Genomic DNA, 26,518 nt, shown 5'->3' with positions numbered 1-26,518 from the left:
TTGCCTTATAATAGATGTAGCTAAATGACTTCAACTTACATTTCTAATTTAAGGCTGCCAGCATAAAACATGAAACTGAAATTCCGTGTTAAACAGAATAATAGTCATATAAGTTAGCAAAGATCATAAGCTAGCAAGGTTCATAAGCTAGCAAGGTTCATAAGCTAACAAGCTTCATAAGCTAGCAAGGTTCATAAACTTGCAAGGTTCATAAGCTAGCAAGATTCATAAGCTAGCAAAGTTCATAAGCTAGCAAAGTTCATAAGCTAGCAAGGTTCATAAGCTAACAAGATTCATAAGTTAACAAGATTCATAACCTAAACAAATTCCCAAGCTAGTAAAACTTGTAAGCTAGTAAAGTCCAGAATCTAGCAAAAATTGTTTTTATGCATTCCAAAAAAAACATTTAAACGATAGCTTCTTAAACATGATTTTTTCCAACTAATTTTAAAAGAAATTCTTTTTTTCTCTGTGTTCGACAGAATTTTTACCAGTTATTGTTGTAAAAAACACAACCTCTTTGTTTATTTTTTGTTATGACGGATTTAATGAATATGATGATAGTTTCTCAAAGGCTCATTTGATTCACCTGGAAGCTAAACATGAATAGATAAAACAGCATCTTTTAGAGTTCTGTACAAACTATATATTTTTAAAACTCTGGTGATTTACTGAATAACTAAATTGTTTTAAGTTTTCTAGATATAATTTTACTTTTTTTGATAAAGAAAATTGGTACATTGATAATATTCTCTGAAATAAATTTTGAAATGTGTAATGCTGAACAAGCAAAACTGAAGAGTTATATTTCTCATACATTTCATATCTTACTTTTGTGTTGATTATTCTTAAGATGTAGTTATCACTTCAGATAAGCCTGCATGCTGCACAATGCAATCTTTCTTACCAACTTCCAGCCACAGCTTGAGATAGACAGATAGATGAACACAGTCTTTATGATTGTAGAGATTTGTTCATTGCAGTGTTTGACTATCCTGTTCCCATTTGAACTTATTAGGGAACAAAATATTTTTAAACTGTTTAATGAACGTTTGCAATCTAAATATAAGGTTTGACAGAATTTAAAGTGTCGATTTACAAGCATGAACTGCTTGTTATTATAGTTTTAGCTCATAAGTTACCTAGAAGTATAGATAGTACGTAACCTACAATTTCAAGTATTTAAAATTGCTCTCTACAGTTAATTTGACATGACGCGTTTCATTTGCTTAAGCAAAAAAGTCAAGCCTGGTTCTACTGTGTGCTTCATTCATTTTATTTTTCTTTTATCCTAAGGCTGGTGGATACAATTCATGATGATGCTTGCTTGAAGGTTTAGTTTTCTGCCTTTTTAATGACTATGCATCAAGTTTATATTACTCACTAAAATGAAAACATGAAACCTTCTATATATAAACCAATAATTTGTAATATCAAAAATGTTTAAATGAAGCAAATAGTGTTAGAAGCATAAAAACTTGTTGATTTAATAATAAAGGTCACTAAAAATAGTAGACAAAAGATATTTGTTGATGACGAATCAGACTATCACAGTTAGGTGAGAGTTATCCTATCTTTAGAAACGACCATACTGTGGTGGTGGATAGTTTGGCATGCTTCGCGCTGGATGTGAGATGAGCATTTCTAAGTGATATGAGGGCGGAAGATTTTGGGGCTGCATTGTCGATCTGTGTTGCTGACTGTAAAAACTCCTTGTACATGTATCATTACTGTCATTTTGGATATTGTTGCTCGCATTTATATGGCTTATAGGCTCAGGGTCTTCTATGACAAGCAAGTCAAAAGGAGGTGCAGACGGAGCCGTGTCCACTTGGGAAACATTTGTATTCTCATTGCGGTGAGAGCTGTCAACAGTTTGATTATGTCTAGGTCGCTCGAGCCTCGGATATAAGGAGATATACCTGGGGGGTGTTGAGTCATTGTTGGGACTGCCAGGGACAAAGGTTCTACATGCAGTTCGCAAGGCTGCTCTGCGTGAAGCAGATTCGGCAGCAAGTGCACGATTCTCTCTAAAATATTTATGTGAAACATATCTTCAGAATGAACATGACTTTGCAATGTAAATATCAACATAGTTACTGATAGACTTTAGCAGATTAAAAAAAGTCTGACTGAACAAATGAGATATAACTTGTAGAGTCTGTTCTGTTTCGGTATATTATAGCTAAACTCTATCAAAGAATGTTTTTAAATTCTTCAATACAAAATTCCAAAAAGCTTTTTTTTAAATTGAGTGTTAAAAGTTAGTGTGACTGATTAATCATTTAAAAGTATTTCAAAAATATTCAAAACAAAAATCTGTTCTTTTATATTGCCAACTTATCTTTTTTTGTCATTATTTACTTACATTTTTATGGATAGTTACTGTATATGTTACTGAAACAATAAAAAAAATGTTTTGACTGTTTATATGAGTTGTTGTTTGTATATGTATTTATATAAAAAAAAAAACGTTTGAAAATGCTCTGCTTTGTTTTGGTAAATTTGTTTTAATAAAGTCAGGGTTAGGTAATTTTTGCCTAGTCTGCCAAAAACTAATAATTTATTCTTAAATTGATTGAAAAATACTATTTCTAATTCAAAAATATTTTAATGTCAATTTTCTTATAATAAAACTATGTTATAGGGATGCTAACGGAAGGCGTTGAGCTGTATGGTTGCATAGTTAACAACAGGCGTTAAGTTATGTGGTTATATAGATGGTAACAACAGACATTTAGATTAATAAAACCAAGATGAAAGAAGTTATCTCTTCAATTTGTTCCCATTTTAGCATATTTTGGGAATTTGGCACCTTATAGAATTAATATAAATACAGAAATTTAGAAATAGGTATTAGTTGGTTCAAAACTGGAAGAAGAAAAATCTCGTTTTTTCAAAGTAAAGTAGTTAATATTTCTAGAAAACTAAAAAAGTAATACAAAATGAAAGATTATTTTAATTTGTATAATTTTTTAACCCGATAATGAAACATATGAAGAGTTACTTTCTGTTAATTCTGTTGCTAACAATATTTCATAGTGTTAATTAACAAAAAAGCTTACCAAAACTTTTTGGGTTATTTATTAATAAATCAAAAACGTCAAGTTAAAGTATAATAAAAACACTATAATAGTTCACTATTGCTGATAAAGACACACCTCGACAGATGAGCCTAATGCCTTTTGGAAATGAGCTCGTTTCTCAATTTAGTTGCATCTCAAGGCACAATTCTCTATACAAAATAACTAAATCAAAATACTACATTACTATATTAAAAAAAGCACCTAAACATGATATTACGGTGGAAAAACATGCATTAATTATTGTAATTTAGTACCTATGCTAACAAAGTAACAAATACCTATTTGATTGTTACGATCTGCAATAGAATGTAACTTTACTATGTACACTACTGTATGGAGTTTTTACCTTCAAGACAAACCTTGTAGATAACATGGTCTGAAAGAAACTTAATAGCAATTTGTTTGGTAAACTAAACCTTTGTGACCTCACTTTAACAGAAACTTGAAATTTAACTTCAATTGAAGTTAAATTTTGACTTTTAACACACTTGAAATTGATTTTTACGTTTTTAGTAAACTTACTTTAATTTTTTCGGCCATTTTTTATTATCTGTTTCTGGTTTCGTACTTTTCTCCTCATACCATAGCTTATAGTCAACATTTTAAAACCCTCTTTACTGATTCATACAAAAAGACCAAGCGATGCTGCCTTCGAAAGTTGCCTCTCATATGATTGGCCATATAGTGAGGATCGTGCACTAGCTCATATCTCAAAGATTACTTGTATCTCAAGAAATAAACTTGCTCGAAGTTTATCTAGTATATATACTAGATATATATATATATATATATATACTATACAAACTAAATATATGCATATATATTCACACAATGTATATACATATATACAAAAAGTATATATAAATATATACACATAGTGCATATACACGCATATACTAAAGATATGTAGATGTATACACAATGTATATACATATACATGTATAAAATGTATATAGGCCCCTACATGTAAACACATTTATACATTTCTCAAAGTATGTATGTGGATATGTTGGTATGTTGGTACGCATTCCGGCTATAGATCTTAAAACTTTGGAATAAAGATTCCGTACCGAATAAAATTCGATATCAGAATCTGTCGTGCTCCTGTCGCACACCCTATACCCACTAGACAACAGAAATTGAATTGCTGGCTTGCCAATATAAGTCATTATATGCGAGCAAATACCTAATGGCTTTGCTTGCGACGCGGGTCATAGCATAACGTCATGAGACACTGTTTGCTCATATTGTTAAATGTACTGACTAATAGCGCGCAGGCTAATAGCGAGCAACTCTCACTACTTATCGTTGTTTATGAGACAGGTTTCTATGGATATATATATTTTTTTTTTACATGAATATAATATATTATATATGTAAAATACATAATATAATATGTATCATGTTGATCACAGTGTTGATTATGTGTAACTCTGAGCCACTCATGCTCTTTTAACTAAGGAGTCTTACTTTCATACCTTTGACGTGCTCGTCTCTGTTTCTTGATCCATTTATTTAGTACAACTGAGCAGGTTATTCCAATTAAAAGGACTACCAATCCAACAATCGAAAGAGATATCAAAGTAGCCTGTGCTAAAAAGACGAGAAACAGTTTTAGCGTACACTTCATATTTCAAAGTGATTTGCTTTTATTGGTCCGTCAGCTTTCATTAGACGAGAACTTTTAGCTAAAAACAAACTGCAAGTTTTTTTATATAACTCTACTCTGGGCTAGTTAAAAAAATAACCCAAGAACTAAAGTTTTTAAAAAGCATCATTAAGATATACTCTTGATTTGGAGAAACATGTAAGATATACAAAATGGTATTTCATGTCAGTTTAAAGTTTTTGAAACATACCATTAAGTAAATGTTAATAATCAGAGAAGAATATTAAAAAATAAAAATTATTTGGTAGTAAATAAAATTTTTGTTGATGTTTTCTGAATTCTAAATTTGTATGGAGTCGGTGATCAAATATTTAAAATCAGGCATCATTTAATTACAGCTCATATACTGCTATATATGTAAACTAAGAATAGCAGCTGGCTGACTGTGTAATAATATTGTTAAACAAACTAATTTAATCTTCAATATGTTATACTGATCTGTATGATTGAGAAACCAATTCCTTTCAAAGATTTTGTTACAAACTTAAAGTTTGATTAACAGGCTTGTCCAAAATATTAAAAGTAGCGGAAAAGATTTAACACTAATTGCTCTTCCAAACATTATACAACTTGGATCACACCACTGCCTTGTCACTCTCTAGTACAGAGTGCTAATAACTACTCTACATGAGGTTTGCAGTTCTTTTATGTTAGTTTGAAGTTCATATGATCATTTAATTACATTTGAACATTTAGTAATTTGAGGAAAATTTGCAAAAAAATTTTGTTATTTTGTAGTAGATGCATTATTTAGTAAATGAAGTTTTCTGAATACTATTTTCTTATTAAATTATTAATTATTTTTTCAAGGACAGGCGTTCTTTAATTATATTTTATTCATTGCAAAATTTAAACGAAATTAGCAGTAAGTAACTAATTTTTCCGTTTCAAACATATACAGTAGTAATGTACTGTTACAAAATCAATTTAAAAATAATTCTAACTTGCCAGAATGTTACCACAAATGTTACCATTTTTTAATTTTAATAATATTATTTTAGAGATGGAGCAAAGTTTTGTTAGGCAAAGGCCTTTTTTGCAAAAACGGAGCAGTGAAGTGATTTAGTACTAGGTGAAATTCCTGACAGCTACGATTGAACTACTGACTAGCCACTACATCACAGCAAATCTAAAGTTTATAAGCTAAATATATCGATTCCAATTAATTTGAACTTAAATAGATGCTAAACAAACGTTTTATTGTAAACTCAAAGTTCATTGCAAACCAATGGATTGATTACCAAACGTATCTGGTTTAGCCAAGCTTTCAAAAGTACTAGGATACTATCACAAATGTTAACATTTGTGATATTATTCATAGGTTTACATGTGGTTGCTTGAAGGTAGAGGAGTTTTTCACCATGAAAATAGCGTATGTCGGTACTGTTGGTATTGCCAACAGTGCCAACACGTGGAGATTTATAAGCGAGATGAACATTTTAACAACCTGGAACAAGGATTGAACTAGTGATCTCTCACTTACCAGTATAAAGTGATAACCATTACACCACAACAGCTCCACCAATTAGCAAACTAGTAGATTGCATGTAAGTTGAGCTATTTATAGTCTTACTTCATTAAAATTAGAACACATCTTACTTGAGTCATCGAGCTTCTTTTTTGAAGACGCCAACCTGCTGGTTGCTGCCTTTTTGGTGATTGTCGATCTCATGGTGGTTGCTAAAAAATATGTTATCGTTTGTTGTACGAAGGTGCAAAAGTTACAAAAATAAAATAATTTTTAGCTTTAATATTAGTTTACTAACTGTTGGGTAACAGCTAGTAAACTGATAATTTTTTCTATGTTAGTAGTTGGTGTTACCGACAGAATTGAGTGAAGACAGAATGTGATGACAATTAATATCAGTTTATCGTCTTGCTTCATTAAAATTAGAACCCATCTTACTTGAGTCATCGAGCTTTTTTTTTGTAGACTTTGATCTTGACCCGCTGGTTGCTGCCTTTGTGATAATTGTTGATCTCATGGTGGTAGAAACTGCTCTGGTTGCTACGAAACATGTTATTATTTGTTGGAAGTAGATTCAATAGTTACAAAAATAAAACTCTTATCTTGAATAGTGAACTCATGTTTGTCTCTAGGTTATTAGTAGGTTTGTAATTGGCGTTACCAACTGAGTTGAGTGATGACAGAAATTGATGACAATTAAACCCAAGTATTACCTAATAGATAGTTTACGATTCCACTAATAATTTAAACCAAATAATTTTAGGTTTGTGAACTTGCATTAGTAATTGAATTGACAAATAACTTCATGTTTAAATCCAATTAAGCATTTAATTATTAAGTTTTGGTAACTAAATTACCAATAAAATTGATTCAAAAGTTGCTTAAAAAAGTAATTAAATTACCAAACAAATCTTTGAAATTTCTAATAAATCTATTAATAATTACATTAATTGTATAATAACATTATGTTAAATAAGCTTTTCTGATTTTGATTTCACCAGCTGCTTTAGATTTTTTGTAATGTTCATGTATCTGAAAGGCAAACTCATGGCACAGTTTCAATTGATAGTACAAATTTTGTCTCTTTGTAGAAGTCAGGAATGAATAAAGTCTCAATCAATGTTTTAATTGGTGAATTTGGTTTTATTTTGAAGCTGATTTTAGCAACTCAGTGTTTTTAAATGTTTCAAAAACTTTTATGTTAACTTTTATTAAAAATTCTCAAAGCATTTAATCTTAGTCGCCTTGTAAACTTGAAAATTTTAATTATTTATTTTTCTGTTTTATAGAATTTTTTCAGATAATTGAGTTTTGCTATGTTTTAGTTAGAGTTATGTAGCTTGAGTACTCATCAAAAAAACCATAATGAATAAAAACATAAACTTTAGCATCAAAAATTTTTTTTATTAATCATTCTAATGCGCGCAAAGTTTTTCTGCAAAATTAGAATATTTTTGCATAATTTTTTATAAAATTTATTGTAAGAAACATTAAACAACGCCCTTTTGCTGACCTATTAAAATGGTTGACCTGGTTAGTCAGCATTAAAGTTTTATATCGTTCTTTAATACTCTATGGGAAAGCGTTTTTCTAAGAATAGCGAAACAATTTTTGGTAATCTTTTATTTCATTAACTGCATTACAACGTTTTCATACGCTTCTAAAATAGCTGTAATGGAAATAATAGCTTAGCAAATGATTAATATAAATGTGTTTTAATATTTATTTTATATTCAGCAATAATCAACAGTAAAATTAACAGTAAAAAAGTAACACTTAACAGTAACAGTAACTGTTAACAGTAAAGTTGCAGCATTTGTTTTTAAGTTATTACTTGTATTCAATTTGATTTCATGAAGCTATACTCACCAGTACAATGGTTAATATTGGGTGGAACCTGGTAATATTGAGTTTCATCGCTCAAGGCTCTGCAATGTTTCACATCACCTCCACATTTAGTTATTCTGTATGCAATACAGTATCCAGGCATCAATGTTGAGAAGTCAAGGGCAAGATAGAAATACTTTCCTAAAACATTGTAACTAAAACATTTAAACTTCTTAAGAGATAGGTTAATTTAGGTTACTACAATCAAATACCTTTCAAAAATTGAGAAAAAGTAGATCTTTCTGTTGAGATTTTACAGTTGAGATAGATGTACAGCCTGATGGCAGCGCAAGCCTGAAACTGACGGTAGCTAACTAAGAAGGTATTATCCTACTATCTAATTATTTACTAATATATGCCATAAAATCTCTAATTGAACGTCATGGCACTATATTTTCATCCTTTCTTTTATAGTAGCGGTCAATTGGAGGTGGCGTTTAAAGAAAGGCTAGTGACATATTTTTCAAATGGGTCGCCAGAAATTTTGGAAGATAAATTTAGCCCTATTACGAACAAAGCAAATTTCACCTATATTCCGCGCTCTTTTTACGGTGGCTTGGTGTTAAACCTTTTGGGTTCAATAAATCTGCTAATTATTTCCATCTTGTCAAATATCTCTTAATAAATGTGCATAGACAAACTGAGAAATATATCTACCAGTGAATATCTATTGCTTGCAATTGACCTGTGATGATACAATAGCCTGTTGTTTTTTTTTAAGTTTGTTGGCAACTTTAATTTTTATTTCGTTCTAAAGTCGAAGACATATTTTTATTTTATATCGGTCTATTAGCAATGTTGCATAAAAGCTCATTGCGCTCATTGATATGTTTGCTAAAGTTTTCAGCCAAAACTAGCTTTTTATGTGTAATAGATGTGAAGTTACAGGGATAGATCCATTGTAAGATGCGTTAAGAAAGCCCAAAGGATGCCATTAAATAACATGCTACAAATCTGTGAAGTTATAAGTTGTATAATTATAATCTATCAAATGATACAAAAATATATCCATAAACAAGTGACATAAAAGAACCCTACTTATATTACACACCGAAACAAAAATTGACGTTTCTGAAACAAAAATAATTCCATCGTTTGCTAGGATAGCTGCGTTCTGATTTTTGCTTTTCAACATTTTCTAGTTGTTCAATACCTTCCACAATATTTACTGGCCTCAACTCTTTTTCTGAACTGCTGAACTAGTTGATATAAGCCTTCAAACAATTTTTTGGGAGAGTAAAACTTTTATGCCGTGTATTGGTGTTAAATGCAACGCGTAAAAGTTTTGCTTTGCCAAAAATTGTAACAGTTTTTGCGCTAAACGTAACCTTTGGCCCAAACTTGCAAATCTTTTTATATGCATGAATTTCAAAGTACTAATACCGCATTAAACAAGGAACTAATGAACTATTAGCCTGAAACAAATATTAATTATTTTTATGGTTTTGCTTTCAAAGTTGATCTTCCAATGTAAATTTAAACCATTTTTTGTATAAGTACATGGACTTCGAAGTATTAAGACCGTGTTAAACAAGGGACTACTATTACTGATTATCTCTGTAGTAATGCTTTCAAAAGTTTAATGAAAGAAAGCAAAAAGCTTTGGAGTTGGACAACGACAAAACTGTTTTTTATTAATGAAAACGATTAATTTGTAATACAGTTTTGTGGATATTTTTCTACTGATCAATTAATATTATTGGTTCATACAGATCAAAGATAGTCAAAGTGGCTTTTAAATGGAGGTGGCGTTCAAATAAAGGTTGGCACTCTATTTTCACACCCTTCTCTCATAGTGGCCATCAAATAGAGATGGTGTTCAAATAGAGGTGGGGCTTAATTGGAGATTTTACAGTACATATATATGTATATATATATATATATGTATATATATGTATATATATATATGTATATGTATATATATATATATATATATATATATATATATATATATATATATATACAGTATATATATATATATATATCTATATCTATATCTATATCTATATCTATATCTATATCTATATCTATATCTATATATATATATATATATATATATATATATATATATATATATATATATATATATATATATATATATATATACATGTATATATACCTATATATGTACGTATATATATGTGTATAATAGATAAGTGGTCAGACCTACTGCTAATAGCACTCTACGCCCTAAAAATGCGGAGTGTTATAACTAACTAGAGTGTTGGAATGTTACTTATCTTTTATCCAGATTGATGTTGTACTCTGGGGTCACCAAGAGCACATACGGGCACCGAGAGCACCTACATAGAACTAACTATGCACAACCGACTTCAAATCCATAGTTAGAAACCAAACGGCCTCTTTCACACACAGTGACAAGCAAAACAGCACAGAACTTAGTAAACACATCTGGAAACTTAGGAATGACAATACAAGCTACAGGATTAAATAGAAAATTATGCAAAAAGCTAGACCTTATTTAAATCAAACAAAGAAATGCCATCTGTGCCTTAGTGAAAAGTATTACATCATTTGCAGGCCAGAAACAGCCACCTTAACAAAAGAAACGAAATAAACAATACATGCCGACACTCCAAGAAATACCTACTCAGCAAATACGATCCAGGCAGAAACGGAGCTACAAACACCACCAACAACACCGGAAGAGGCAATCCCACCCGCCATTTAACACAAGTCACCTGAAGAGTGCACCAGCACGAAACAGACCTGTCGTGACCCCAGAGTACAACATCAATCTGGAAGAAAGATAAGTAACATTAATTATTCCAACACTCTAGTTAGTTAGCTCAAACTCCCAGGTCTCTGGTAGGAAACCGGAGTTAGAGCAGAAATTACCACTCATAAGATGGCGGTAGGGGACTCAAAAGTGTACAGCAGACAGTGAACGAAGAAGAACAGAGCATCAAAGCCTATGCAGCCTCTATGGCCACTTCAGATAAGTTGCTAGCTGAATTTCAATCGTCTGCTTTGACAATGGAGCTTCACCCTGATGATGAGGAAATTGACTAGCACATGAAACCTCTTCATGGTGCTTACTACCGACAAATATCTAAGGTTGGCGATCCTCACCAGACATATATGTGGCTGAACAAAAGAAACTTAACAGCCAATACAGAGTCGCTACTTATGGCAGCCCAGGAGCAAGTGCTCCCAACAAGGCAACTCCAAACAAAAATCTATCACACTAGAGATGATCCTAAATGCAATCTGTGCGAAGATGCACCTGAGACTGTCCAACACATCATCAGTGGATGCAAGCAGCTAGCAGGAAATGCATACACTGAGCTGCATAATCATGACATATGTATTGTGTATAGAAGTCTATGTGATGAATATGGCCTTAATAAACCACAACACTGGTGGGAAGCTCCTGGTAAGGTCAATGAAAATGACCCCGCTAAGATCCTCTGGGACTTCTACATCTGGACTGACAAGCATGTCCTAGCAAACCAACCAGATATAGTAGTGGTGGACAAGAAGAACAAGAGGACTACTATAATAGATATAGCAGTACCCAATGACTACAATATAGCCAGCAAAGAAAAAGAAAAGGAGAGAAATATCTCTCTATTGGAGAAGAAATTGAAAAATGCTGGGATGTAAAAAAAACTGTAATCCCAGTAGTCATTAAGGCACAGGGTGCAGTTACACCAGCGCATAAACTGTGGCTTGCCCAGTTACCGACAGTAATCAACTCAGGTGAGTTGCAGAAAAGTGCGCTATTGGGAGCAGCTAAGATCTTGAGGCGAGTGCTCAAACTCCCAGGTCTCTGGTAGGAGACCCGAGTTAGAGCAGAAATTACCACTCATACGGGTTAACCGGAGTGAAGAAACGATTTATATATATGTACATGATAGTTAATTGTCCGGCTTTGTCCGGGTAATAGAAAAGTCTCTGGGCCAAAAGCTTGTTTGTATGTAACATTTAACAACATTTGCCATTCTAACTTTCAAACTTCATATCATGAGATAAGTGTTTTGTGTAGTTGAAATAAATTAGAAGAAAAAAATATACACAATCGTAAAGGTTTTCAAACTTGATGTCAAGCAATTGTAGCTGTCAAACTTGATATCCTAAAGAAAATGTTTTGTGAAGATCAAATAAATTTAAAAAAAATAAAACAACTATGAAAGGGTTTAAATGCACTTGTGAAATAATTAGCAAGTAATACCTATATTAAGTCTGTTTTGCTACGAAAACAGTTAACAATGATTCGGTAATGATAAAATTAATACAAACTGAGAAAACAAATTAAAAATTTTCAATAAATTGAATTAATAATAGCAAAGAATACATAGAAATGTGTAGGTGTAAAAACTTTTTTGCTGCTGCAGAAGCTATTCATCAAAATTATGAATACAATGATACCAGTACCTCTTGATAGTTGATACCAGCATAAAAATGAGATATCAGAATAGAGTACGTCAATGAAGCACATGAGGATACTTGGTCTGATTTAATCAAAAAATAACGTAGAGGTAATTCCTATTTGAAAATGTCTGTGCCAAAATTTTTTAGTTTCACCCTTTTTAGCAATTGCCCTTTGCATTAATTGGACATTGAAGATCGCAACTGTGCCCTTATGTAGCGGAGTTACGAGAGAGCTGAAGTTGAAACATCACAATTACAAATAACTGATGTTATAAAGTTACATCAACTACAGAATACAGAACATCTACATCACTTACAGAAGTTACAAATAAAGAACAATGAATTGTGGGTTTTGAAAAGCTTTTAAAAATAATTTCAAAATAAAAACAAATGCAAAAGGTTGTATTATTTTTTAATAAAACGTACACACTTAGCTTAATAACCTTAAGGATAGCATAGTTGAGCTAAATAAGACAAAAATAGCTTAGCTTCATGATTAGTTGTGTGTTTGCAAACTAGCAATCATAAACATTGCAAGCTCAATTCATGTGTGTTGAAGATTTTTTTTTCCTAGGTTTTAATCACTATAGCTGAACGCATAGACAATAAAAAAAACAACAGACCAAATAATAAACAATGAAATTTATATATATAATTTTTTTAATGCTAAAATACAATAATATTAGTTTTTTTACAAAATATTTACAGCTTTAAAACTATTAAATTAATGAGATAACAACTCACTTACCTTCATTATTCCAGGACATTATTTGCGAATGCCTAGTCAATGTAAAAGACCGCGGTGCACATACGCCGTAGTACTGCTGGAAGACAATGTAAACTCTTGGGATGGATTTTTCTAGAAATACAAAAGTGATATGCCTATTCTTTATGTCTATGGCTGTTACCACCTACTGCATCAGCTGCTTAAGTGTTTTTATTCTTAAATAGTCTTTTCTATTTTTAATGCTATTAGTTTGATCGGGGTGTACTTTTGATAGCAAGAAATATTTCAAGTGTTCACGTCGCACAAAAGTAAAACAGTTTTTGTTCAGCGGTTGAGGTACCTTATCAACAATACCTTGGTGGGTTGACACAAGCAAAAGAAAATGGTGGTGTTAAAAAAATTCCAACCAGTATTGCTTTTGCACCAGACAGGAAAATGTTTGGAAAGGCAACTTTTGTTTTTCAATATGAAGTGTGTTTTGGGAATCAATCTATCTTACAAACATTTTAACAAAACATCATGAGAAATTTTTGCAAAGTACATGGCAAACATTGCTTACCCAGGCAGCAGTTCAGTTAACAAAAATGAACCTACACAAAATGTTTTATATTTTATCAAACAAAGCGAAAACTATGAAGTGATTTCTCAAAAAATGATTATAATGTCTGTGGAAACTGCAAAAGCTGTGTGTGTGCGTGCGTGCGTGCGTGTTCGAGAACCCTCTTGCACAAACAATGACCTTATGGTTTTGATTGAGCATGTCTAGTGGCAAAGAAGCCTTGACATCTGGAGACAAACCTAGTTACAGAGAGCAATTTATGGTTTGTTGACATTTTGTTTCTCAACAGTGGCCGTTGTTGGAAACTGAATCCCAACTTTTTTTTTGCAAATCAGGCATTCTAAACCACTAGACAGCTTTTAAGCTTTACCTACTATCATCGGCAGTAAGAAATATTACACGAGTTTAGGCCAAAATTCATGTTATCCACTTTCAATAATCTATACCAACCTTTTGTTTTACGTTTCTGTTTATAACAACCATCATTATCAAACAGCTTGTAATATTAGTATTTTTACAGTACTCTAATAGCATAATAATATTATTTTACAATAATATAATGGTAAGTGAGTTAATAAGTTGTTATTAAGTTACTAGTTTACTCAAGGTATTGGCAATGTGCCAGGCTAATAATAAGTAACGGGCAACTGCAATACCTGTCACTGTTTGTAAACTGATTTCTAAGAATCGTGCAGAACTGGGCATTCATTTAGTAGTATAATAATATTATTTCACAATAATATAATGGTAATGAAATTTATATAATACATATACATGTATATATAAATTTATATAAAGTTTGTCATGCTACTCAAGCATCACCAACTACTAATGGTAGTAGGTAATGCTTGGGAGTATTTGATAGCTAGAAGACTGTTACTTGCTAGGATACTGACTCTACTGTTCTTTCAAGCATTATACCAACAACCAGTTTTTATTTTTGTCATGGTGCATTCTGCCAAAAAACCAACTCATTTGGTAAATCAATATAATAAGTAAAAGCTAAAAATTTTGAAGTAAACAGCAGAACGTGTTCACAAATGCTAAAAAATTTCTGTTACACATGTACATGTTAAAGCACAACAATTAATACAAAATATGAACCCTTACAAGAAAATTAGTTGTATAAAAAGGCCACGTTTTTTATGTAAATAGATAACAAAGAAATGTAATAATTTTTATGGTCGAAAAAGAACCACACTGTATTAGTGAATGACATCATAGCAGCATGAATTATTGGTTTGACACAGTAGTAAAATAGTTAAAACATTTATGAGCGATAATTTATGTTCAGACGGAGTATTTTTTAAGGGGTGTATGATTATATGTTTACCATTATCCTTGCTGCTTTAATAATGCTTCACAGCATGTTAGACTGCCAGCTGCAGCTGGCAGTCTAACGTGGTGTAAAACATCATCAGATGTGCCGATGGAGCAGAGGGCACAACTATATGTACAATTATTTTGCTACGCAAATGCAGATTGGCGCCCAAAACTAGTGTGCTACATTGAAAGCTGAGAGTTTAATTTCCTTAGATTGCAATATTTTTTTCAACTCTTTTTCATAGCTTCAAACGAGCAGATGGAAACAATTACCTTCAAATATTGAACAAAAGCAGCTTATAAAGACAATATAACAAAATATATTTCAGGCTGATTCTCCAGCACATCTATTTATTATTTTTTTGTTAGATTCTTTATCTCTATTATTATACATGTATATATTTATATTATATTCATTCTTTTTTGTTAGATTCGTTACGTTTTCTTAGCTCTCCAAACTTGCAAAAGGAAAAAATACTTTTCCGATCAAGTTTGTTTTTGCTAAAACATAAGCAGTGGTTTAGCATTTTTTGCAAGATTTGTCATTTCTAATGATTAATGCTTATTTTAATGCAGTTATTCCACTATTTTTCCAGATGTGGTAGTTAAATAGATTGTTGAAATAGCATACTGCAGAGATTCAAATTATGTTTACCCTACGGTTACCTACTGAAGCTTGAAAGGGAATACTAAAGTTTTTGTTAGGTGGTTTCAATCGAAAAATTAAATTCAGCAGATAGCAATTTGAGGCACTCTGTTTTTATCATGCTCCAGAGTTGACTGTCAGTGTTTATGCTGCCATATGGCCTGGCAGCATGCCATGTGCCAAGTAGTCTAAAATGCTTTAGCTGCTGTGCAAAGGGTGGGGGTTTCAAGTCTCAAAAAGGCCACTACTGGTGACAAGAATGATATCTGACTTTCAAATGCTTTCTGAAGCTAAACATGTTTTCAGTGGTCGAGGTTTCCTTGCTACTAGACTCAGGCGTGTCTGGCCAAGATCACAGATCCAATATTTGTGCGAAACTTCTCTTAAAAACATGCAAAGTCTTTGCTCTACTGAGCTAAACTGACACCATATTTGATTTTCGAGAAATTGCACCCTCGCAGTAAATCTTTAAAAATATTATTCAAAAAATTCATTGAGTATTTTTAACAAATCTATCAAAGTTGATACAGAATAATCTATTTCAATCTTTTTAGAGGGCCAAATTATCAGTTGCACTTTTTCACAGCACTTGTAATCCATGTCATATTTAGTCCAAAATAAACATAAGACAGACGGTTTTGAACTGTTTTATTGACATTTGAAGATGATATTACACAAACTTAAGTAGACTTCATCAGAGAGAATTAGTATTTTTCAATAATTTTTGACAGTTTTTTTGTTTGAGATATTTTGCTTGCCGGGATATTTGAGGATTAGTATTGACAAAACATAATTGCGAATAAAACACTACTACTCCCCTAGCAGTCCTTCAGAATAATTGCGCACACACTTATTCTCTGTGTTTTATGGGAAAGCCTGACAATCTTCTACAATGCACTGGAATGCGAAAATACTATTAGGATTTTATTATTATTAACTTTAAAGATATAGAATACTAATATATTATTATATTTACATGTATATAACACCTGGAACTATTTTCATTATATAAGCATATAATAAAAATATACTATTGCGTGAATATCACATTATATGCCAAAATATATATATTTCATTGCTATTATTTTATTATAAAATAATATTATTATGCTATTATGATACTGCCAAGATACTAACAAAATATATTAATAACAGTTTGATAATGATGGTTGGTGTAAAATGGAAGATGTAAAACTAAGAATTTGTTTAAATTGTTGATAGAAGATAACATTAGTTTTGCTCAAAAATTTGTGTAATTTTCACTTTGGTATAAACAATTATTTTTTATTGTTGGCATCAGTTTGACATCAGCCGCAATAAATTTGTCAAAGAAACTGCGGAATTCTCACAAACTTTTAGTCAAAGTTAAGTTATATTTTTCAAAAATTTAAATATTCATAATGAAGTTTGAGATAGGCGACACCTACCATTGGCTGCAGTTGGATGGTATTGTACACGCAATCCTATACATTCTCTCATATTCTGGTAAGTAAAATAGATGGTAGCTTCCCTGTCATCATTGGAAGCACTTTAAAAAAATAAAAATTGACTCGATATAGTCTGAGAATTTGTTCTACCTATCATAGGTACTATTTGGATAATTAGGAGTGAAGTATAAAACTTTCAGTTAAATGATCTGATAAATTCAAATTGTCTAGAACTTGATCAACTTTTCTCAAAAATGATTACAATGCATTAGGGACTTCATACAAATATTATTCAACTTACCGGGTGGAAGCTATAGTATAGGATGTAGTAGTGTGAGTAGTAGTGGTAGGAGTAGGGGTGGTGGTAGTCGTTGGGATGGTGGTGGTGGTAGTGGTGTTAATAGCAGTAGGGGTGGTGGTAGTGGTAGGGGTTGTGGTAGTGGTAGAGGTGGTGGTAGTCGTAGGGGTGGTGGTAGTACTAGGGGTGGTAGTAAGAGTAGTGGTAGTAGTAGGGGTGGTAGTAGTAGTACGAGTGGCAACTTGGGTAGTAGTAGAAATGTTAGTGAAGACAGGAGTGGTGGCATCATTATTGACAGAACTGGCCATGAGAGTAGAATCTAAAAATTATATTCTGTTGATAACAATCATTTGCTATTAGATTATAGTTTAAGAAATATTACAAAAATCTCTTCTCCATTGTGACAAAGTTATACCTTATATTAACAGCAAATCTATTTCTAGGATATCACAATATTGCCCCAGCAAATCAGTTTCAACTTTTTATCCGAGTAGTTTTGTTTAGATTTAATTTGAGTACAAGTGTTTTCAACAATTTTTGGCCATATATGTTGCAAAAACAAAAAAGGATATAACAGAAAAGGTATGATAGTAAAAACTTGTTTATAAGAATTTTGAAGATAACACGAAACAAGTTAACTACCTTGCAATTGGTGTAGTAAACTAAGGATTTTAGCAAGAGCAACTTTTTTGTAATTTTACGGTAAGGCATATCAAAAGATGTGCTTTGTTTTGTGGGTAAAAACTAAATATAAATTTTATTTTAATTTTGAAAACTACGTTATTTTAGTACTTAAAATAATGCAGTTTAGAGTACATTACTATTTAAATTATAATTTACACGGTAATATCAATGATATACAACCCCCCCCCCCCCCCCCCTCCCCAAGGATAGGCGACGGCTATCATATGGGCGAGGTCTAAGTATCGTTCTCGGTTCAGATTGTGCTAGCCTGGGTTTCAGAGCTAACACAATTCTGGCGGGGCAGTCGCGTTGCCATGTTATGTTTTGGAAAACACGACTCGCTGTTAACATTTCATTAGCTCATTCAGTCAGTAGATCCCGCGGTTCACAATAGCAAACCTTGAATTTCTACTATGTAGGGGTAATACCTAACTAAAATAATAGATCCATGCAAACTGAAACATTTCAAATTACCTACTTTTACTAATTTTGAAAATGGTAAAGGTCGTAGTATATGTTTAAAGTTGAATATAATTTACCCAAAATTACCCGAACAACGGCCTTTTTCTCCTAGTTTTTGATTTATATTTTTCCATCCCTAATATAAAATGAGAAAGTCTTTCTTCATTGTCACATCGTTTTACATGACCAATAAGATGGGACAGGAGGCAAAGCTGTGCATTGTATTTTTCGTACTCAAAATCTAAATATAAAACCGAATTTGGGCTATTTTACGATTGTGACTATTAATATCACGAATGCTTGTGAATGGCAACTGATAGATCATAATGGTGACAATATTGGGATACTATATGCATTTGACAACAAATTAATTTGACAGATCATCAAAATAACCACTATAGTTCATAATATTTGTAAATTTACAAGGGGATTTTTTCAGCATATTTGTTTGTTCGGGTGCCATTTTCGGGTTCTTCCTAGCCTGTCTTGACAGACTGTTGTTTTTGCAGAGTTGTCCCCCGTTGAGCGGGCGAGCAACACAACATTGTGTGGGCGAGCAACAATGTTGTGTTGCTCGCCCGCTCAACGAGGGACAACTCCGCAAAAACAACAGTTTGTCAAGACAGGCTAGGTTCTTCCCAACTGAGCACAATTATTAAGCCCTGCCCACATGATAGTCGTTGGCTATCCGTGGGGGGCTGTATATCATTGGTAATATCAAAGACAGTAATGAAAACAGAAACTTAAGTTAGATAATAATCATTAAGCATATCTTAAGAAAAATCTCTAGACAATAATGAGTAAGCAAATCTTCAAATATAAATTTATTCTTAGCAATAAAAGAAAAACTTTCTGGCTCTATCAACCTTGTCCAAAGGTGATAACTTTTATTATAAAAAGGCACCAATGTTCTGGCCTTAGAACATTTTTACTATATCAAACTGTTACTGGGTCCTTCAAATTGTGAAATTCTGTTGACATGCTATAAACCTCTATATTTATAAATCACAATTCAAAATAATTCTACATGTAGTTTTAAACAGCAAATAAGAAATATTACAGCACTTATCAATGTATTTTTCGTTTCTTATCTGGAAACTGCGTCTTGAACAGTTTTCAGCTGATATAAAGAACAAAATACATTTATAATATTTTGTTTAGTAATTTAATTATAATCAAACATAATATTTATACAATATAATTTTATGAAGTTAGACTCACCAGGACAGCTGTTAACATTGAGTGGGACATCGTAAAACTGGGTGCTATTCCCCACAGCTCTGCAGGGCTCCCCGGCCCTCACACACTGAGCTATTCTGTATGCAATGCAATATCCTGGCATCAATGTTGGTGAGTCAGTGTTGAGGTAGTAATACTTTCCTAAAATATATAAAAAAATTCAAAAGATTTTACAATCGGAATCACGCATTCTTGAAATCACTAAAAAAACTAGACTATAATAAATGTTATAATGTATAAAAACACTAAGAAACTACAGGGGAATAACTTACAGAAAGAATTCTATCATAGTTAAGCCTTTCTTTAATTTTTTGTAGGCATTGGAGATGGAGCAATTGAAATGATCTTTCTCTTTAATGGTATGCAAACTGCTCAGTCTTTTTCATGTTATCTGACATCTACTAAATTACCTGATAATGACACCTGGTGATGGCATCATATTAATGCCAGTATTATACTGTACTAGAAATTCCAGTCATACAGCCCACGACCAAAGTGATATTGGGAAAAAGAAAGGGTATTGATGGTTGAGAAATGCAATATTAGCAGTCAAATAGGATAACTGCAATGGTAGCTGTAATGTACTGGGTGTGGGTGTTGTTATATACAACAAATAACAATAATGAAAGGACACTATTATATGTTTATATATCTCCTCCTGCAAAAAGAGAAATGCAATATTGGCCAATATTAGAAGTAAAATGCACTGATATTATTAGAATAACCAATATTATTAATATAGTAACAATAGCAAACCAATGCACAATTTTGTTTACATTTCAAAACGTCATAGCTAACAATATCACGAAGTTCTGATATTTATATACATGTAGATTTTTAGAAAAGCTGTACTACGTAGTCATTGTTCTGTAGTCATCCAAACTTATAATTAATTATTGTAATAATCTCATTAGAACCGCTAAAAAAAATGTCATCGAATATCCCTTTACTTACACTGCGTTAGATTTTTAGAAAATCTGTACTACGTAGTCATTGTTCTGTAGTCATCCAAACTTATAATTAATTATTGTAATAATCTCATAAGAACCGTTAAAAAATATCATCGTCATTTCCTTTACTTATACTGCGTTGGACATCAGTTAGAATACGAAAGTACTCAAATGTGTCAGCAAATGAAATTGAAAATGAAAAACTTGAAATCGGCAAGAATGAAACGATTTCTGTACTCCTATGTTAATTGCCGAAACCTTTGACGATTCGACAATGCTATAAACTGGTGAAAAGTGCAAGTTATTTTTTCGTGAAATGCGCAAGACTTTATCGTTCTATTCTCTGTCGCTCGGCGTTTCAATTTCCGGTCTTAACTTTTAATAAACCAAGCTTTTCAATCGTTTTGTGGCGATTTTCGTCCAAATTAATCTGTATATATTTGTGTATAATCCGATCAGATGGGTTAGTGTTAGGAATTTGCGGTAACCTTTCAAAGGCTTGGTAACATATTTAAATAGGCTTATATGCGTTTTGTATCATAATTATACTTAAACGACTTTACTGAAAAATAGTTAAATTTGTTGATAGGATTTCGTTGCAAGGGTTTGGTGACGGCTGTTAACGGATAATTTTTCGGGAGTTGTGTGCATGTGTGCATTTATCATAAATCTCCCAATCAATCGCTTCACTCTTGTTTGGTCGTGGGATTACTACGCTGGCTAGCCTGTGCACAATGAGAGACCATCCCGTGTAATAACTATGGGCACAATTAGACTTAGATATGAAAATATGGTTGAGTGGTGCAGTTTATAGCATGCTTGGCTACATATTACATGTATTTGCAAAGTTTAATTTCTCTGTAAAGCAATATTTACTCTTACCACTCATAGCGTAACTTTTAACAAATAGATAAACACAGGTCTTACTATAGTAAAGGTTATATTTGACCCAATTTGTAGGAAATATTACCCAATCTTTTTTACTATATGAAGAGCCGTTCCCATCCATTCGTTATCCATCTAAAAACGCTAAAAAAACAGACTTCACTAAACAGGAAATAAAATCTAGATATTCAGATTCCCAGCCAAACACGCTACCATCTGCACCACTTGATCACCTTTCCACATCTAAGAATAGCTATGCGCATAGTTGGTGCACATAACAATCTTTCACAGTACACTTTACTGTCAGTTTTCTATAGACAATAGTAACTACATGTGGTCAAAAGCCACACCATCTATATGTAACATTTTTAGCTACAAAAAGTAACTATGCTTGTTTAGGATGAGATTATTTGTTCTCTAAACTTGTTTTTAATTGGCAAAGCATGGCAGCTTTCTTATTTGCATCAAAAAAAGGATTGCAATCCAAACTGCAATCAAAATTAATTGCAATAAAATTGATTGCGACAAAACTGTAATCAACTATTCAAGATTTCGAGATGAACATTTGTGGATGTTTTTAGTGGTTTTTTGTCCAATATTCATTTTTTTTAAACTAATGCGCTTCATATTTACAGCCTGTTTTCTGTGTTCAGTTACCCAAATATTCTACAACCATAGCAACTATTCCTGCACAATCCAGTCAATGTTCCAAAAAGTAGAATGCACAATGATCCGACTTTCTTTACTATTACTTTGCAGTATATTATTCAACAAAGAACTTTTGATGGATCCTTTAAACTAAAAGATATAGATGAAGCTACTCAACAGATGTGTAAGGGTTTATAATCAACAAAGTGAGTTTAGATGCAACTCAACTTTGCAGTCTCATTTTTTTTCATGATCTCATACTTTGATCTGGAAATCAGAGCATCACCTGCTCATTATCTGCTTCTTAATGAATATTTGTTGGTTGATTGGTTGGAGATTGACAGATAAATTGATTCAGTTGTTAGTTTATTGATTATTTGATTTAGTGACTGGCTTATTAAGTAAAATATCGGTTAATCAATCTATCAATTAATTGATTGATTTTTCATTGAACAATTGAATAATTACAGTAGGTTATTGGCTAATTTATCGCGCAATTGGTTATTTACTAGGTGATCAATCAGTTTATTGAAAATTTTTTGTCTTTTATTTATAGTATATGGTAAAATTCTGTGGTATGCAAATTTGTTTACATCGCTAACACTTGCCATAAGCATTATGCAGATTAATCTCTCAAAGAACTGTATTTACTAAAGCCCTTTATCGTGTGACAGATTTAGGTCTAAAATGTTTAATTAAGGAATTACTAGCATTTTTCACAATTTGCTCTGAGAATCTGCAGTGCATTCAAATAAATGAAACCATTTTTGCAACCTAATGATTTTGACTATTCGACCTAACGACTATCGATTGCATGCAGCCATCAGTGACCAATTACCGTAAAATAACACAATGTGAATAACAAAAGATTAATGCCAAGTGTTGCCACTGATTAGCTGTTTTTTGTGTTCACATCACTAACTCTACCACAGTTTTTCTGCCATACATTTAGCCTCCTAACATTTTACAATTTACCCTAAATGTTTTGAAAAGCTACAGAATTACTGCATTACTTAGTTTATTTTACTTGCAAACTCTTTATTGCAGTTGTGGTTAATAAAAAAGTGGGTTTTGCTTCAATGAGATGTTGTTGTTTCTGTGTTAATATTTAGTCATTGCTATTAGAAAATCTGGCACCTAGTACCAACAGAACTATTTTTAATTTCATTAACCATGCTGGTTTTGTCACAGATGCTATGAAACAGGGATTAGAATGTGTTCCTTATTTCACCTTTAAACCAATGTTTCAACCCTTCTAGTACAATAAACAAAACTATGCATCAAAGGAGATTGTGTAAGCTTTTTATCAACTGTAAAATTTCATTTGCGTAAGTCATTTGTAGTTAAATGGAGCAAAAACAGTTTATATTGCCAAAAATAGGCAAATCAAATATATTTTCATTGGCATGACTTTCAGCAATCCATCAAACTTTTATAAATGTCACAATCTTTTGTTAACAAGATAAAGGAACTAAGGCTTTTGATTCGCTTTTTCTAACCCTACATTTTGATTTATCATTTGCTCATAATGACTCCTTTTTGCTCTTTTATTGCTTGCTCTTTCAGCTTTGTTACCATGGCAACTATCTTAGACTACAACCTTGTTTCACCACAAAAATTTATCCGAATATGTACAAAATATAGAAAACATACATGTATATCAAAACTCACAAACATCCCACAATTTTTGTCCTTTTAAAAACTTTGTCATTTTAGGCAAATTTTATAAATGTTAAAGCGGTAAATTTTGAACAAAAAAATGTTCGCGTTATAAACTAAAAAGTTGAAACTGATGATATCTTACCCTCTCTATTCCAGGACATTACTTGCCAGTAAGTCAGCGCTGATCTAGTTAGTTGCTGACATGTCGTGCTGAGCTGCCTAAAATTTAGGTATATCATTGGGATGCTGCCTAAAATAAAGAAAAAGATACATTTGGTTTTAAATTTTTGCTCAGGAACAGTTCAGTCATAACACTGAGAGATTCATATTATTTTGTTGTACTTTTTTATTTTGGTTTTCCAAATAGTCTGGTATTATCTAAACTTGCATCTAAACTTATCTAAACACAAGAAGGTAACATTTTTGTGTTTAAAAAAAATAGCTAGAGTGTTAAGAGGACAGGTAAACAGGTGTTAGCATATGTTAGCAGGTGTTAGCAAGTGTTAGCATTCGTTAGCAGGTGTTTACAAATGTTAGCAAATGATAGCTTGTCTAACAAATGTTAGCATGTGTTATCAGGTGCCAAAAATTTTTAGCAGGCGTTAAATATTGTTAACATCTGTTTTCAAATGTTATCAGGTTTTTGCAAGTGTTAACAGGCATTAGCAGGTGTTAGTAGGTGCAAGTTGTTAAAAAGTATTTGTGGGTGTTATCACGTTTTAAGGGGATTGTATGGTTGCAAACTATAACCAAAATCAATCTACGTAAGTTTTCTGTGTTTCATGTGTGTTGTTATTGCATACTGGTTTGATGTTAGGTTATTTAATAAACCAGGTTGTATTAGTCAGCCTAACCATATGCCTGATCAGACCTTTGTCTACACAAGACTCTACTGTCAATAGTCTCATTTCTGCAGTGCTTGAAATATAGCTAACTTAAATGTAACTACTATTCAAACAAAACAAGAAACTATTTCAATAATTAAAGTTTGATGTAAAAGTAAATATTACTAATTTAGTTTGTTGCTATTAAAAGGCTACTACAATAAAGGATTTTCTTAAAAAGTGTTTTAGTTCTATTGTTAGCCTAATAGTGGCTTTTTTGCTTTTTAATACTTTCAAACTTAAGAAGCAAGTGAAGTTTTAGACGATAGTTTTAGTTAAAGAAGCAATTAAATTAAATATTTCAATCTTGGACTGCTACAACATTCCCTTCTTAACCGTCATTAATTTATTGGCTAAATGCAATCCCAAAATTAGACCCAAAACGTTTCTTTTCTTTACTACTACTAGCCTTATATAACTAGTATCCTGGCTGTCTAATGAACTGTGAGAAAATATCAGGAGTGCCCCTAAAGCACAGAAAATAGCTATGTGCACAGTCATTCATGTGAAGCTGCTTGTAGTTGATTGATGCATGGGTTAAGGTACAGTCTCATAAGGCAATGTTTTTAGAAGTATTGACCAAAATTACAAAATAGGCAAAAAAGCACAAAAATATTTGGCCGAAGCTCACAGATTGTCAAAGCCGTGTGTGCACACCAAAATTGTTGACAATATGCTTTCGATTGGCTAAAGAACTTATTAGCAATCACAATTTTAAGAGCTTTCACAATTGCGGTAGTCCAACACAAATAGTCAACATATAATACAGCGCAATTGATTATATTGCGCTAAAGATGGCACCTTTTTTTAATCATTTGCATCATATATGCGGTGTTGAATTGTTGAATTGAACTTCTCTTGCGACATCACCTACGATAAGTTGTACACACAATGGGTTTTCAGCTGTAGGTGACCCCTAACCAACAACCAAATAGAAATTACAAAATTGCATTGGTGATATTGTGGTTTCTTTTCTTATCTTTTAATTATCTGATTATGTAAGTTGCCATGAGCTAGTTCTTCCTAATGTTTGCAAATATGAATTGGCATGGATCTTCACAACTGCTGAAATTGGATCCGATGTGGTCAATAAAAAGCCACTCAAGATGCTAACAATTGTGATCATCGGTGTCAATGTTCAGCATAGTCAACAGGTCGTCAAGTATAACAAGTCTATCCCATCATCGCTAGCAACAAGAGTGTTAAGTGCTTTTCGCCAAATGACATTATAGCAGTCAATCGCTGCGGTCAATCGCACAGCTAATTATCGATTTGAGCAATAGTATGCATAGGCCTTTATCATCATTGCATGACCAACAACATTTTGTTGGTAGAACTTTGATATTATGCGTTCTGCAGAGACGTTTATCAAATAAAGTGACAAACTTTAGTTTTTTCTCATTAATGCAGAGTGTGACAGGAACCTATTTTTGGGTGGAATTGCGCTGCCAATTTCCGATGCAAATGGCTTAGAGGATAAAAATGTACACAAGAGTTGATCATAGATATAAAAAAGCACCAAAATGTACCAAAAGCTTGAAGCTTACAAACATAAAATCACGTTGACAAGCTAAGAATATTTGTGATATACACAGATATCAAGGAGAGTGATGGAAACA

At 32.2% G+C, this 26,518-nt stretch overlaps 1 protein-coding gene across 4 annotated transcripts in view; it reads right to left on the bottom strand.

The window, feature by feature from the left end:
* LOC137397043 (uncharacterized) overlaps nt 1-26,518 on the bottom strand; it is a 237,801-nt gene that overhangs the window by 168,069 nt on the left and 43,214 nt on the right. For 3 of the 4 annotated variants that reach the window (XM_068083325.1, XM_068083324.1, XM_068083323.1), the window contains exon 7: nt 19,853-20,011. The exons of the other annotated variant lie outside the window; for it this stretch is intronic. In XM_068083325.1, the coding sequence (XP_067939426.1) occupies nt 19,853-20,011 (159 nt within the window). The remainder of the gene's footprint in view (nt 1-19,852; nt 20,012-26,518) is intronic. 4 annotated transcript variants of the gene reach the window in all.

Source organism: Watersipora subatra, chromosome 5, assembly GCF_963576615.1.
Source record: "Watersipora subatra chromosome 5, tzWatSuba1.1, whole genome shotgun sequence".
In the NCBI taxonomy this organism is placed as follows: domain Eukaryota; kingdom Metazoa; phylum Bryozoa; class Gymnolaemata; order Cheilostomatida; family Watersiporidae; genus Watersipora; species Watersipora subatra.
This window is presented reverse-complemented; position numbering and strand designations above follow the sequence as displayed.